The sequence below is a fragment of the Plecotus auritus genome, assembly GCF_963455305.1.
Source record: "Plecotus auritus genome assembly, chromosome: 6".
Classification (NCBI taxonomy): Eukaryota; Metazoa; Chordata; class Mammalia; order Chiroptera; family Vespertilionidae; genus Plecotus; species Plecotus auritus.
In genome coordinates this window covers 76,331,853-76,347,831 of record NC_137773.1, presented here as the reverse complement: position 1 = coordinate 76,347,831, position 15,979 = coordinate 76,331,853, and the positions used below count along the sequence as shown (strand labels likewise).

General features: G+C 49.9%; 1 protein-coding gene and 1 long non-coding RNA gene across 2 annotated transcripts; one reads left to right on the top strand and one right to left on the bottom strand.

Moving 5' to 3' along the window:
- Nucleotides 1–1,692: 1,692 nt before the first annotated feature.
- On the bottom strand, nucleotides 1,693–11,217 carry LOC308250252. Its single transcript, XR_013960836.1, has 3 exons — nucleotides 11,040–11,217; nucleotides 10,527–10,638; nucleotides 1,693–3,650 (listed from the first exon to the last, which is right to left on the bottom strand). It is a non-coding gene; the product is annotated as an uncharacterized lncRNA (long non-coding RNA).
- Nucleotides 11,218–12,273: 1,056 nt separating this feature from the next.
- HAND2 (heart and neural crest derivatives expressed 2) lies at nucleotides 12,274–15,073 on the top strand (the record flags this gene model as incomplete). The annotated part of the gene is made up of 2 exons (XM_080674381.1): nucleotides 12,274–12,828; nucleotides 14,175–15,073. The coding sequence occupies 2 exons, from the start codon at nucleotides 12,274–12,276 to the stop codon at nucleotides 14,271–14,273; spliced, it is 654 nt and encodes a 217-aa protein (XP_080530507.1). The 3' UTR covers nucleotides 14,274–15,073.
- Nucleotides 15,074–15,979: the final 906 nt, after the last annotated feature.

Below are 15,979 nucleotides of genomic sequence, written 5' to 3'. Positions count from 1 at the left end.
TTCCTGAAAAAGTTTTTCCCCACACTTGTTTCTCAGCTAATTGGAGTTTATGAAAGCCATCTCATGGATACCGTACATATTATTCCAATTTAACACAAGTTTGAAAAAAGTCAAGACTTTCGACACCAACTGTTACTACATTCATTCATTTAGAAAGAACAATGGCATGGTGGACCCAATATTGAAAATCAAGGAAGCTATGTAAGAATTCACATATATTTCCTCAATTGCACTTCTTCGGTGAAAAATCTATTTTAAAATCACTGAATTGAAGAAAATAACAACAACAACAACAAAAAAAACAATTTATTCCCTGATGTGGCTGCAACTCATCAATCTCCTACGTATGGACAAAGAGCCAGATCCTGCCTGAGAAAACTTTCTTTTTCAGATTTTTTTTTTTTTTGCCTCTACATTCCTCCTCTCTTATATTTTACATCCCTCTCTAAGCCATCATTTCATAAATATAGTTAGAAAAGGCACTCACTTATATTCTCTGAATATATTCTCTGAAACAGATTTTTTTAGATGAACCCCAAGCAGTCTTACAGAAAACTCCAATTTCTTGTAGATTCTGCAAAGAGTAGGCAGTCTGTCCAGTGCACTGTCCATTTGTCACCCAGCACAAACAGGGAATCCTATTACCTACAAAGGTATTAGGAAAGTGCTCACAGCTGAAAGCATTTATCCAATTCCAATTGTTGTTTGGAAGTCTAAAATACTAAGGGTGGTACTGTTCCAGGAGCTACTGTTTAAAACAATGCAATGCCTGTTTAGAGTGGAAAATCAGAACTTGAAAATCTCAGTTGGCTTTAAAAATAATAACTGTGCATCCAAAAAAAAGAAGTCTTAAAGAAACATTTATATGCCAAGCACATGTTTTTAATTTTAATAACATTGGTTTAGCTTAATAAATATGTAGACCTAATAATTATTCTCTACATTTTGATATTTTTGTATGTTATTCTATTTTAGTGAGTTTGCAAAGAGGCTAATTAATAACAATGTAGGAAAAATCTGTATCTGTCAGTACAAAGTTGCTGTGGTTTATAGGCTTTGCAAATGCTGTTTTAAAGGGGAAAAAAAATCTGTTAAAAAATAATTGAAAACTGCCCCGATTTTAAAAGAAATAAATGTAGCCATATCCTTATAGGATAATGTCAGATAAAAAGTAATCGTGTTCCCTTTACAATTGTATTTGCTGGCATTTATATAAGAATAATAATGCTTTAAGGTTATTTTCATAGTTGTTCACTTAACGTGGGATTAACATCAAAATCTTCATAATTATCTGAGATCACCCATTTGAAAGCAGTGTAGTAAAACATGTTAGTGGTTAAGACACTCGAGCAGTTTTAATACTAAACAGATTAACACACATGAAACTAATATTATAATTTGTGCATGGAATAATATGCCAGACCAAGGTTTTTTTGTAAAGAGAGAATTTTTAGGAAATGGTACCCTTTCTAGCTACTGTTTCCTATTTCTTGAAATACTAAAGCCATCAGCTAGAAACTCTATGGGAGATGTACACTGGTATGCATGACTTCTGGACTTGAAATATTATTCTGTGGCTTTGTCATTGCACAGTTTTAGGAAACCATCATCTCTGAGGTTTACTATAAATAAAATTGAGAACCAAAATATTTCAATAGGAGGGTCATCCAGGAGAATGAAGATACAGTCCAAGAGGATTTATTTATTTATTTTATTTTAAGCATAAAAAAGATTGTTAATTAGCAAGAATGGCTATGAATTTATTTTATGACCACCAACAAACAAATACAGGTCCATACTGTATGCATTTTTTTAAATAATAAAGAAACATTTTAATATGTACCCCAGAGTTTCATGAAACTATTTCTTTGCCTCAACTTTCCCACCCCTTCAGAAGCCCACATGAGAGGAAAATGGGTAGCCATTTAGAAAGTTACATGAAATTACAAATTAATTACCCAAGTCATGCCATCTTTTTTGAATCCGTGTGAAAATAGACTTCACATCCCAGAGCTAATTAATTCATAATCCTTGCTGCATGCGGCTCTGTGGGTCAGGGTGGGGTGTGAACGTTTGGAAACTAAATTGAATGTAACAAATGTGGGTGCCTCCCCCCAGACATGTAGAATGCGTGTTAAAAGACAGTATCTGTATAACTTCAGCTGTGCCTGAAAGGGGAGGGCGGTGGAGGGGGGAGAGTGTCGAGGATTTAAATCACGTTGTTTCCATTTATGCAGAGAGAATCCATAAAAAGAGATTTATTGTCATATTTTCTTTTTTGAAATGTAGTATTTGTTTTCGACTTTAAAAGTGCTCCTCGGTGTAGAACAGAGTAAATATTACGTTTTTGTTAAACAGCCGCCAAGAAGTAATTGTCTGTGAAATATAAGGCTTAGGACCTGATTGGAGCGAACTACTGTTCCGCGGCAAGCACCCGGCTGGCCTGCGCGGGGACCGAACGCGTCCAGCGGCGGATTGACGCGCAAGAGCCGCCGCGTGGCTTCCAGGAGGGCTGGGGCAGCCACGCGCCTGCGGGAGCCCTTCCAAGGGGCTTGGAGCTTCATTCTCCTGCCGAGGATTTAAAGTGACTTTGTACCCAAAGTCAAGCAAGAATAAGCAGCGATGGAAAATATCACAAATCATGCTAGCAGTTTAACAGCGAGAGAGGGGGGGTGGGGGCGGGGGAGGGAAATCCAGGAACCGCTAACAAATACCGGAGAAGCGTGTCCCGGGGGCAGAAGAGAGGGGAGAGGAGAGAACGGGTAAGGAAGGATGCAACACGGTCGCCACGTGCGTACTGCTTATTTTATTGTTAGTGTAGATACCTCCGTGGCTCGGTCGGGAACCTGAAGGCTCCGATTCCTTTACCAGCGCCCTGAGCGCCCTTTGCACGCGGGGCAGGAGAGGCCCGGCCGCCCGCGCCCCCTCGCGGCCCCTCCCCCGGAGCCACCCCGTTCCGCAGCGGGGGCTCCGCGGATCGCCGGCCTCCTGCACCCGCCCGGGGAGCCGAGGAGAACCCGGGCGGCTGCAGATTTGCCCCGGTGGCACCGCTGCCACAAGCCAACCCGTAATTGCAAAGCAAACAAGGCTGAAATATTGGGATTGGTCTCAATCGTGACAAGATCTACGCTTTTGCCGCCAATTTATTTGTGCAGCTCTATTTAAAGGCACTTGATTGAGGAAATGTTGAAAATAGCGGTGGGGGTTTCCCTAATGAGACCTCGGGAGGGAGGCGGCGGCCTTCGCCCGGCACGGAGGGCGCGGTGGGGGAGGGACGCGGTTAACCCCTCGCTGCCCGCCTCCACCGAAAAGTCCTCCGAGATCCGCCGGGGGAAGCTGGGGGCGGTCCCTCCCGCCCCGCAGCGGTGACCCGCCTGGGCCTGAGTGGCGGGGAACCGGCCTCCTTGGCGGCGGTGGGATCAAAATGAGAATGTAACCGGGAGCGGCCCCGCAGCCAACGCGGAGGCCTGAGTGTGGGGTGGCGCCCCCTGTCCCCTAACAGTCCCGGGCTGTGGCTGCAGCCCCGCATATCAGTCCGGGGCGCACACTGTCCTTCGAGGGCTGAGGCCTTGCGATCCCCGGGGAGGCGCGGTGGTGCCCCCGACGCGACCCGGCCCGGCCCGTAGTTGTCTGGCTGGGTCCTCGGGCTCCTGGAAGAGAGGGCAAGAAGCCGGAGAGGCAGAGAAGATACATAAATACTTACTACGCGCAACCAGAAATCGTTTAATCTTCCCTGAACACCCTCGAGGTCGGGCTCATTACCCCCATTGTTCAGATGGGGAGACTAAGGCTCGGAAAGACCGAGGCGCTCCTCCGTGGGGAGCCCAGAGTCCTCCGTGCCCGCTCTGACTCCGGAGCCCCGGGAGGTCGAGAAAGGGTACCTGGAGGCCGGACTGGGTCTCCCCCTCCCGGAACCAAAGCTGGCTGCCGCAGACCCAGTGCCAGTGCGATCGATGGAAGGAAGGCTTCCCTGGTTCTCCCGAGGGCTGAGAGAAAGGTCGGTTCCCTAGTGGACCACGATCACCTTCTCCACGAGCTCGAGTCGCTTTCAAAATAAAAACCAATCCGACTGCTACCGGGATAGGCGCAATTCACCTTATTGCTCTAAGTCACCCCTTTTACGCAAGCTGTTTAAGCACCTACTGGGTTCAAGGCATTGATTGGGCTCCCCACGAACCCATAGTCACAGGAAGTGCTAGAGATCTACTAGACTTAAAAGAGACCAAAGCAGGAGCACCAGAAAGGAGTTCAAAAGAAAAAAAGACTGAGTTGGTGGAAGAGAAAGAAGGGAAGCTATACCTGGAAAGGATTCCTGGAGGGAACGCCATTTCAAGCGGGGCGGCGGGAGGGGGGGTTGCTAGAAGAAACACAGAAGTGGGGGGGGAGAGGGGAGTTGTTTGCTAGCTATGCTGGCGAGGCAGGGGGTGCCAGACCCACAGTTGGGCACCTGCTGCCATCTCCTGCCTGCTCCTCTAACTTGAGAACTGAGTTGATCAAACCCTCAGCCTAAATTCCAGGCTCTCTGCAGATTAGGGCTTGGGGACAGCACCCTTAGGGCTAGACTTAGACCCTTCCAGAGTCCTGGATGGGGGCCAAGGGAGACTGTCAAGGGCAGGGGTGGGAACATGGCACTGGGGGCGCTCTCCCCAGAACTCCTATTAGAGCCACACAAGCCAGTGCCTCCCAGAGGGATCTGGTCAGAAATGTAGCTTGGCCAATCTGACGTTTGTCTTTCTGGAGTCAGAGGCAGATGTAGACTGGAAGAAGGAAGACTCCCGAAGGGGGGTTGGGGAGGGGATAGGGGAGGCCTGGTTTCGGTTGGACTTCCCCAAGAGTGATCTGTGCCTTCTGTTAGCAAAACAAAAAAGCATCCGTCACACCGATTTAGAGAAGCCTCCAAACGTGTTCTGAATGGAATTCTGCTTTTCTTCTTTGAAGTTGGATGCTTTGCAAGCAGAATGCAGTTCCACGTTTAGTTCCTCGAGGTTTTGGCCTGTGTTAATGCAAGTGGGCATTCACACAAGTATTAAAAGAAAACCATTCTCTTCTGGAAAATGGAACAAAGTCGCCCCTCTCCAATCATGGGGCAGATATATAATCTCTAACAACAAATTAGCCTCCCAGTGCTGCGCATTTCCCGCAAGCATCCTGCCTTCTCTGTTTATAACTTTCCTGCCTGCAATTATTTTTATTTTAATTTTCTGTCACTTGAACAAAAACCAGAGCCTTTCCTTTTCATGTTTTGTACACAACATGTTCATTTTGATAAGATGTTCTTTCCTATCCTCTTTTAGTTTGCCTTTCCTTGTTTAGAGTTCTGTATCAGGCATTTCTAATACTTCTCTCTCTCTCTTCTCTCTCTCTCTCTTCTCTCTCTCTCTCTCTCTCTCTCTCTCTCTCTCTCCCCTCTCTCTCAAGAACTTGTCCCTGTCTTGCTTTATTTGTGTGAAATTTAGTTTGAAAGGAGATCAGAGAGAGCAGGAGGGGTTTGTAATAAGAGAATGACCGAATGACCCAAAGGCTGATTATCTATCATTAACTGGAGACTCGGTGTACCCAAATTACCAGGGAGACCTCAGTCTGCCGGATCCTTACCCGGCCAGAAAGGCGAGTGTGGAATGCACACACTGAAACAGGCTCCTGACATTGCAAATGAAGACACTCTGCTCACACACTTTAAGGAGGTTTCCTTCAAAACTCAACTAAGGTTCAGCGGGCAAATTTATTAGATTCTGACATGGTGTGCACAGGTAAAAATTTCTGCTGAAAGACTAACTGTAACATTTCTGTAACTAACTTTTTTGTGTGTTGTTTCGTTTGGAGCAAAATTGCAGTTAATTGTCTAAGCTCCAGAGAATATTGAGAAATCAAGCCAAGCTGCTTTTGATCTGCTCACGCTGCTAAACCCAAGCCTTGTAAAAATCGAGGTTTGCCATTAATATTGACAATAAAAGTGTTTCTTTTTGTTAACCTGAAACCTAACCATCCTGGCTCACGTTCCTCGACTAGAAGCAAAGGCCCTAGGAGAAAGTAGAAAAGGTTTGGAAGAAACTTCCAGGGCAAAAGAAATCCCTCTATGCGAGTTTGCAAAGGAGGTTTCAGAACAGGACTTCCAGGAATGCGAGCAACACTGCAGTTAGAACTGGGAATGGCCTGGCCCTCCAGTCACAAGCAGACCCTTCAGTCACATAAATGGTGTGTCCAAAGCCCCACATTTTAAGTTGCTGTTTGCTTTTGTATTTTATTCTGGACCCCAGACTGTATTGAGGACTAGTTGAAGTCAATTACTTACTGTTTCCACAGAGCATGTATGCAAACTTGCAATTACTTCCTCATCTGAATGTTGAATGATTTCCTCCCAGCTTGGAAGAAAATATTGCTGGCATGTATACAATTTGCTTGGAACAAGAATGTGGATGAGTAGTTAACATAAATCCTGTGGGGTGTAAACTATATTTTACTGCAAAGTAGCAAAGATCAGATTTACAGGACCTCTTAGGACCCCTGTAGTAACATTAATAACACCTCCCATGTATACTTTACACTCGTCCTGTGAGGCCCTTTCATGTACACTACCTTTTGTCCCCGTTAGTCTGAATAAGTATTTTAGCTTTACACACTTGGATACCTAGCAAAGTACCTAGCTCTCCCTTATCAGTGCAAATCCCCCAGACCAGCTGACTGTCTTCCAGTTAGCATGGAGATCTAATCATTGATTATTTGGAGGAAATGGAAAGTCCCAATGCCAGTAATCTTGAATATTAATATTTTGCATACATGTTGTATACCTTAAACTTACAACAATGTTGCATGTCAGTTATATCTCAATTTTTTTAAAAAAAGGTTTTTCTTAGAGGAGTTTAGGATGAACCGGTCAGTAACACCAAAAACCTTGTAAACCCAAACATCGCTAGAGGGCAAATTAGAAGGGTGGGAAGGAGACAGGGGAGAAGAGGAACAAAGTGGAGGGGAGTCGGGGGCAAGAGAGGGGGGAAGGGAAGATATACAGGCAACAGGCAAGTCCCAATTGTGTCCACTGACTGAGATGTTTCTTAATCATCATTGGACTGAAGGAGTCATAAGCAATCAGCCCCTTCACAGTCATCACTGCAGCTGATCAGCCTCTCCCCGCCCCCATCACCACAGAACCGCTCTGGATGGGGAAAAGGGGAGAACAGGGCTCACTCTTCAAATACAAAAAAAGAAAATGCTCAGAAGAAATAAAACCTCATAAGAGCCCAAGGGAAGCTTTCCCCGCCCTTCGTGTCTGAAACAGATAAAAAAGTCCGATGGAATCTGATTCTGCTTTGTAGACGTGTACTGCAAGTGGCACTTGGTCGCTGGAGCCACTGTCACTTGCCAGGTATGTAGACAACTGTTTCCGAAAAGGAAAACAAGGAAGTGAGCGCCTACAAAACCCCAGTTGGAGAGAAACCCTTGCCGGCACTCAGGCAATGTGTCTTGTTCTAGATGTCCTAAGGGTTCTGAAACTAAGTGGTTAGCATGTACGATGACTCCATCCCACCCTAGGACAGACAGGAATGCAGAGCCATCCGGGTGTCACAGGAAGCAGGGTCCTTGGAGCAGGTGGGACTGGGTTACATCTTCAAGAACACGTTGCTTCTTGTGCCACCTTCTGGGTGTGGTGGGTTTCTTGGGGTCACTTTATACAAGCTCATGGTGGATATATAAGGGAATGCTCAATGACTTCTATGGTAGTTAGGGAAATAAGGTAAAACGATATCTGAAAAAAACGACGAAGGGAATTGAGCCATCATTCCCGTAAACATAAAATGTGTGTTTATGGCCCTTTGGCCTGGTTCCTTTCGGGTCCAGTTTATTTTGAGTTCTCATGAGCAAAACACAAGATACAAACTGCCCTTGCCTTCGGAATCATAAAGGCCTCAAAAATATCTGTATTTTCCCTAAAACGCACTGAGGTTTAAAAAAAATTTTTTTCGGTTTAAACCAGATTGACTTTTTAAAGTATCTCACAAGACCAACATGTTTGCAAGGGAGTGCTCAGCCTCTCTCATGCTCTTTGAATCTCTTCCAGGGGAAGGGGTGGGAGTGAAGGGAGAGAGACAGGGACATGGGCGCAAAATAAATGTTTGAACCCGGTTCTGTCTGTTTAGTTGGAGGCAGATGTCATGAGCAGCACAGTGAGTACACCATCAGCTACGACAAAGACCATGGACACGGAATCACAAACATCCCCCCAAACCAGGCGGCCCCCTTGTGAAGGGGTCTCCAAACTGACCCCAGTAAGACAAGTTGCAGCCCCCCAGCCTAGGAAAAGGAGAAGTAGGAAGTAATTCCCTTGCCAGGATTCCTCCTGTAAACACCCACCCTAGGGCTGCCCCCCCAAGCCAGCATCATCTCAGCAGCTGGGACCCTCTGAGTACTCAGAAAATAATCCCTTTGGGGAGCAGTGCACCAGAGGCCACACTAGTTCAGCCCTGGGGAGGGCTCACCGGGCTGACATTTAAGCCTGGAAATACACCCTCCTTCCCTTTTTCCCCTCTACTTTCCCCCTCCATCACTGCCACTACCATCACTTTCATCACTACCGCCTCTGGAAGGCACAGGGTACCTAAACTGGGGGCAAAGATGGCACTTTTGCCTCGCAGCATTCCAAAACAGCAAGCTAACCCAGCATCCCACTGTGCCTGGAGCAAAATGTGCCAAAGAGAACACCCAGGGGGAAACATGGCTGCCTTTGAGTAACTACAGTTTGAGACAGCAGAGTTCACCCATCTGTCCCCTGCCTCCAAGCCGCCTTTCTAAGGCTGGAGCCTCTGGGTTTGGCTTTCTGAGATAAATGAAGCCCTAGACCCTTGGACCACATTAATTAACTGATAATGACACTGTCAGTAAGAAATGATGCTCAGATTAGCATCTTTTACGACTTTTTTCTGTCCCATGTTGTCCGTCTTTTTTTATCACTTGCCATGCTATCTGGGACCATGAAGGGACTCGCTCATTTTTGTTGGTGTTGTTTCAATTAAAGATCATGAGAAAGGCAAGGCAAGTTCTGAAGCCTCCGCCAGCCACCGAGGCCACTTGCCTCTGATGGACACAGCATCCCAATCTCCAACTCAGCCCTCTCCTGGGCCCCTTCATCCTCTGTTCAATTCCCAAAATTCCCTTTGGGTCTGAAAGCAGACTACCAACTACTCTCCGTGAATTTTATCTGTTCCCAGCCGGGGTGCAACCATCTTACTTTGTCTACATACTCCCAAGGCCTAGATGTGTTTTTATAAACAGACTTTTTTAAATGTATCAAATGTCAGGGGATTGAACTACCAATATTTACACATTCAGGGTTTGCCTCCTGGTGAAAATGTAAACAGAACCCAGACCACACTACCTATATTCTTTCCTAGAAGAACAACGTCTTAAAAGGACTCTCCTTATGTTCAAAATTGCAAACCCACCAAAGTTGCAGCTTCTGAGTTCTAGATCCCTATTTTGTTTCCAGCCCAAACCCAAACCCCTGGCACTTACCAATGAATCTGGCTTCAGCTGCTCTCCACTCCCTGTTCTCTGCCTTAAGACGTTCTGACCAGGGCCAGGCCGCCAGGGAAACTGACCTCCTACGGAGGGAACTGAATGGGCCTCGCATGGACTCCCAGCCTACATTTCTACATCCCTCTGAGTTCCTTCCCCTCTCCTACCGCCCTGCCGCAGCCAACCTAAAAATTATTTCTCAGTGCTGTTGCCCAGGGCTCTGGGCCTCAAATCCCTGGCAGCAACGGAGTTGGACAAGCCCCCAACCCTGCTCTCCTTTTGCCCTGACCATGCCTTCCATCCCCGAATTATGTACCCCACAGAACGCACCCAGCGGGTGAGGAGAGGATTGTCCTCCGGAGTCCTTGGGACTCACGTTGCGGCCTCCCTCCAAGGACGGTGGATGATCCGGGTGGAGTCATTGGTCTCCCTGGGCGACCCTGGTTAGGACCAGCACCGTGTCCCGCTCCATTTTCTGCACACTCTGCCCTCTGGTCCCTCTAATTGATGGCCAGAGGGCTTCTGTTGACACCCTTTCCCAAACTGAACTCCATCGAATAGAATCCTCATCTACCACCCTCATCTATATATATCAGCCTCCCCTGGTCGCTCTGGGCAAAGCTGATGGAAGATTTCAGCTCCCACCACTGTCCAATCCCACCGCCCCTCACCCCACTAGCCTCCTGCGATCCTTCTGATCCTTCTCAGAGACGCTCACGCCACAGGGGCGCCCTGGCCTGGGTACCCCCGCAGCCGGTGACTTCCAAGTGGAGATCCATTTTCCGTTATAATGCGTTCAAGATCACCACGGCCAGCAATCTAAACATCCACGAGCCGTCCTTCTGGCCCGCCTCTTAAACTGGTGTTTAATGGTTCCCCTCCGAGAACTAAACCTGCCTTCCACAGATGCCCGCTTTTATGGGAGAGGCAGGAATGTAGAGATATATTTATATGTTTGTTCATAAAAACTGGAAAATAAGCTCTGAACACGCTGTAAAAAATATTCAGTTACTTACCAAACAGGCTAGTTAAAACAGGGGAACACCGGTACCCGCCACACCACAAATTCGGGGAATCGAGGTGCCTGCGCTTTGAAATCGCCCAAGGTCTTCGTAGGGGCTGGTGTCCCTGAAGAATATGGAAATAGGATTTACAATAGGCTGGACCGTTCCTCCGGGGGTCTCAGTCGTGATCTCCAAAAGCAGCCACAATCACAGGAGCCACACCGAACGGCCCGCGCCAGGGTTAAGGTGGTGGGTAAGTGAAGGGACCCCAGCCAGGAGTGTCCAGCCTGTGCCCAGGTCCAAGCATCAGCCTTCCCCGCCGCGCCCCGCGTCCGCCTGGGCTCAGCCGCCCCTGCGGGGCCCCCGCAGCCCGCCGCCTCTGCTCTCGGCCCGGCACAATACTGCACCCATCGGCCTGCGGAATTTCTTGCCTCGATTACCTACCAAACACTTCGAAAAGCAATATCTGCGTACCTTAAAAAAAAAAAAAAAGGCAGAAAAGAAAAAAGCGGAGAGATACTGTACCTGGTTTGAGATTCTTCAATATTTGAGAGTTGGGGAAAAAATATTTTAATAAGGAAGCATCTGTTAAACACTTGCATTAACCTCTGGCTGATAAAAAAGTTTTTTTAACCCTGCCCCCCCTCGTTTTAATTATCTTATGGTTATGAAGGGGCAGCCAATCCTAGAAGAGGACCTCGGCAATTAGCAAGAAGAACATCAAAAAGTTTTATTGCGGAGAGCGCGAGGCGCCGCCCCCGCCGCCCCGGGATTGGCGTGAGGAGCCTCTGACGACATATATTAACCCGAGCGGCCCTAAAGATGTAGCTGTACATGGAGATCTTGCTGGGAAAATCCGCTTACTCCCCTTACGGCGTCCAGCCCAGAACGGCCGCCGCCGCCACCCGGGAGCTCCCTCGGCCACCGCGCAACCCCTCTGAGAGCCTGAGCCGAAGGCCTTCCCGCTCCAAGGCGACCGCAGGGCCCCAGATCTTTCCCCCGAAAGAAGGAGAGGGTCTGAGAAAATGGATGCAATGAGACCTCTCTGAAAACCCTCCGAGGGAGCCCGAGAGGAGCGAGGACACGTAACTCGCAGCTAAAATCACATTCAGGACCAAAACAACCACCATCCAAACTTTCATTAAAACAATAAGCGCCCAAGAACCCAGATCCGGCTGGTGGGGGGAGGGGAAGGGGCGGGAAGGGGAGGGTCGCACGGAGGTAGCTTCGCACTGAGCAGTCGACCCCGCCGCCTCCCCGCAGAGCCGGGCCGGCTCCTCCATCGGCGGCTCGGACTCGTCCCCGGACTCCAAGTTAACTTCTGTGCCAGGAGCGCGGCCGGGGCGCGGAGCCCGGCGACTCCGCGGAGCAGCCTCGCGGGAGCCCGGGCACTTTTGCATGAGCACCGGAAGATTCGGCGTCTCCGCAGCAGCTCGGGAAGCAGAAGCGGGCGCGCGGGCCGTGGAGCAAGGCGGGAGCCGGCGGCGGCGGCCAAGGGCGCACGGTGCCGGGACCAGCTCGCCGCGCCCCATGGGGAGCCGGCGGCCGCAGCGCTGCTGAGGCGGGCCCGGCCGGCCAGGCGGGGGGCCGGGGCCCGGGCTGCAGCACCCCCCTCTGCGGCTGCCGGGCCGGCCCGGGCACCCGGGGGTTGGGGGGTGGGGGGTGGGGGAGGCCGCCAAGCGCCGAAGCAGGGGCCCGGGTCGAGGGCGCTGCGGGGCTGCGCGCACGCTGGGGCGCGTGGAGGGGCGCGGAGGGCGAGATGAGTCTGGTAGGGGGCTTTCCCCACCACCCGGTGGTGCACCATGAAGGCTATCCGTTCGCCGCTGCCGCCGCCGCCGCTGCCGCCGCCGCCGCCAGCCGCTGCAGCCACGAGGAGAACCCCTACTTCCATGGCTGGCTCATCGGCCACCCCGAGATGTCGCCCCCCGACTACAGCATGGCCCTGTCCTACAGCCCGGAGTATGCCAGCGGCGCCGCCGGCCTGGACCACTCCCATTACGGGGGGGTACCGCCGGGCGCCGGGCCCCCGGGCCTGGGGGGGCCGCGCCCGGTGAAGCGCCGGGGCACCGCCAACCGCAAGGAGCGGCGCAGGACTCAGAGCATCAACAGCGCCTTCGCCGAACTGCGCGAGTGTATCCCCAACGTGCCCGCGGACACCAAACTCTCCAAGATCAAGACGCTGCGCCTGGCCACCAGCTACATCGCCTACCTCATGGACCTGCTGGCCAAGGACGACCAGAACGGCGAGGCGGAGGCCTTCAAGGCGGAGATCAAGAAGACAGATGTGAAAGAAGAGAAGAGGAAGAAGGAGCTGGTTAGTACCAGGGGGCAGGGGGCAGTGAGGGTGCGGGTTTCCGGGGAACCGGTGCCCCCCGTCTCTTTCCTAATGGGCTGAGCAATGGCATCCCGCTTTCTTCGGCTGCGTCCTGAGCCTAGGTTGTTTGCACTGGGCTGTGTTTAGGCTGGTTTCCCAAAGAGGCAGAGCGGGGGGAGGGTGTCAGCCCCAGGAGGAGGTTAAGAGGGGTGCTTGGCGCTGGTGATCTTCCCTCCAGGTTATCGTTGCTCCCCCGAGCACTTAGGACCGACCTCGCAGACTCAGGGTCGCGATTGATCTTCCGATCGCCCTGGCCCAGACCCCTCATTTTGTGTCCTTTAGAATCTTCATTTGGCCTCCAATTCGGTGCTTTCAGATATTTTTTTTTTAAAAAAAAGGTCGCCCCAAAATTCTCAATTCCAATTATTTCACTATTGATTCCATTTCCACCTCTTGAGAAGGAGGATGCCACTGATTCTAAGAGAGTTTTATGGTCGTTCTTACTGTGCTCCGGAAGATGTCAAGGTAAACATACAATAAGTACTTTTAACTTCAAAATGCAGCTCCAATTTCTCTTCTGCAATGAGGTTAAAACGTAATTTATCAGATGAATACACTGCATGGGTATTTCTTGTTTTATTTGCATTGCCCTGCACATTTTAAAACAAATAGTAAATATTACTATGATCATTGTTATTATTGTTAACAGTAACACACAATTATAACTGAAAATTAATTTTCTCAAGTTCCTACCAAGTGCCCTTAGGGTGGTAGTGTTCAGAGCGCGGCTTTTGCCAAAAAAGGGGCCTGGAAAATAGAGTGTTTCTTCTTTGGGGCCCGTGAAGCTCTAGTTGCTGCATAAAGGAGTGACCTATAGGATAACCAGGGATTTCAGAGGCCTGGAGGAAGGCACAGCTGAGGGGGGCGGGGGGCGCTAGAAAACCTCCGGCCCACAGGCCCAAGCCAGGGTGAGGGAACTTCTCCCCATCTTCCTGAGAGCACGGATCTGGGATTGCAATTGAAGACAGGGAAACCATATTTAGCCAACCCCCGCTAAGGGCCCCCAGCTCCTCCAAACGGGTTGTTGTTTATAAATGTGCGGATTCAGTAGTTGAGTATTGCTGGCGTTTGGAGGCCTGTGCGGTAGCTAGGGCGGTAGCTAGGGCAGCGCCAGTCTTCCTAGCTCTTGTGCAGGGACTAGGACTTAAAACCATCTTACTTCCCATCTCTTCCTCGGTCTCACTGTCTCTCTGAGCCCAGGGAGCGCGGGGGTGATGTGGAACCAGGTCTCCTGTCTCAACTTCTCTTTCCACTTCTTTTCTCCCCCTCGCCTCCCCTCTGTCCAGAACGAAATCTTGAAAAGCACAGTGAGCAGCAACGACAAGAAAACCAAAGGCCGGACAGGCTGGCCGCAGCACGTCTGGGCCCTGGAACTCAAGCAGTGAGGAGGAGGAGGAGGAGGAGAAGGAGGAGGAGGAGGAGGAGAGCGCGAGTGAGCTGGGGCCCAGGAGCCAGATGCAGACCCAGGACTCGGGGCCAGCTCTCCGTGCTCTGCTCCGAGGACTACTTGCATTTGGAATCATCCGGTTTATTTATGTGCAATTTGCCTCCCCACTCTTTGCCCCCCTCTGAGGCATCCGCTCCCCACCTCCCCCTCCAAAAAATAGTGGATATTTGAGAAAAAAAAACATTCCAGATTTTAATATGAAGAGGACACTCCCGCGTGGTAAGGGATCCCGTCGTCTCCTAGATTCTCTGTGTTTGAATGTTCCCTCCTGGCTGTATAAACACCAGCGTGGCCCCCTCCCCACCTACCCAACCGCTTCCAGATAAAAGACAGCGGACCTTGGTGTGTATGTGAAGTGTATCTTTAATACTTGGCCTTTGGATATAAATATTCCTGGGGATTATAAAGCTTTATTTCGAAGCAGAAAATGGGGCCGCTAACATTTCCGTTGGGGTCGGTATCTAGTGCTGTCTCGTTTCATCCGTGGTTGTTCCCTGTTCCAAGATGTTTCCAACAGCTACTTGTTTTGTGCACTTCCGTCCTCTAAAACTAAGTGGAATTTAATTAATATTGAAGGTGTAAACGTTGTAAGTATTCAATAAACCACTGTGTGTTTTTTTACAAAACCCCCAATCTTTTAATAGTTGATACCTCAAAAGAGTTTTGAAAACAAAACTGTTATATTTGTTTTCATAATATTTAAAATATTCAGAAGTAAACTAAATTATGATTGCCTCTAACTTTATTTGAAAGAGTCAGTGGTTTCGACCCATCATTAACGTGAACATCCCTCCTCCCCAGGGCATGGAGGTTCCTTCAAGAGAGGGTCCTTGATGAAATCCAGCCAAAGTGCCTGGGCTCTGTCCCCCCAACCTCCCGGAGAACGCTGAGTGGTCTGTAGGAGGAGGGTCTGGGCTGGAGAAAGGTCTGTGGTTCCCCCAGAAGGTGGAAAGGGGTCCTTGTTTTCCTGAAATCAACCAGAAGCCATTCGGTGGGGGTGGGGGGGGGCTTCGGTTTTGGTGTGGGGAGCACGTTTTCGGTGCACTGGGTTTGAGGAGAATCCCAGGCGTTAAAGCCTTTCATTCAAAATATAGGGCTTTCATCTAAGAAAGAAAAAAAAGAGAGAGAGAACGAGGAAAAGAGGAGGTTTTGCGTGGTATGGAGGGGGCGGGGGGAGTGTATTCTCATCTGAGCTGGCCAGGGAGAGGGAGGGCCTTGGGGGGTGGGGGAAGTCCGTGATCAGGAACTTAGGTAACATCAAGTAAGAAATCTTCAGCACGACCAAGGAGTTAAAAGGGGTGCGTAGTGAGGGCTAGATTTACAATGAGCTACAGGGAATTAAATATTAACTGCGCGGTGTCTGCCCAGCAAGCCCAGCAAGCGGCTCCCTCTCCGGACTACCAGCCCCCTTCCCCCCGTCCCCGCCCCCCCACGTTGTCCGAGGTTTGGTCTCCCCAAGTCCCAGCACGACCCGGAAGGAAGTCCCTGAGGCCTCCTTTGCCCGTGGGCTTGGCTAGATCTCGAATCTCTGCTTTAGGAACCAGAGAGACTGGTGTGCCTACAAGGACTCGGCAGGCCTGGGAGGGGGAGAGGGGAGGGATTCAGGAGTGAAGGGGGGGAGGGAAGGAAGGTGAAACGTATTAA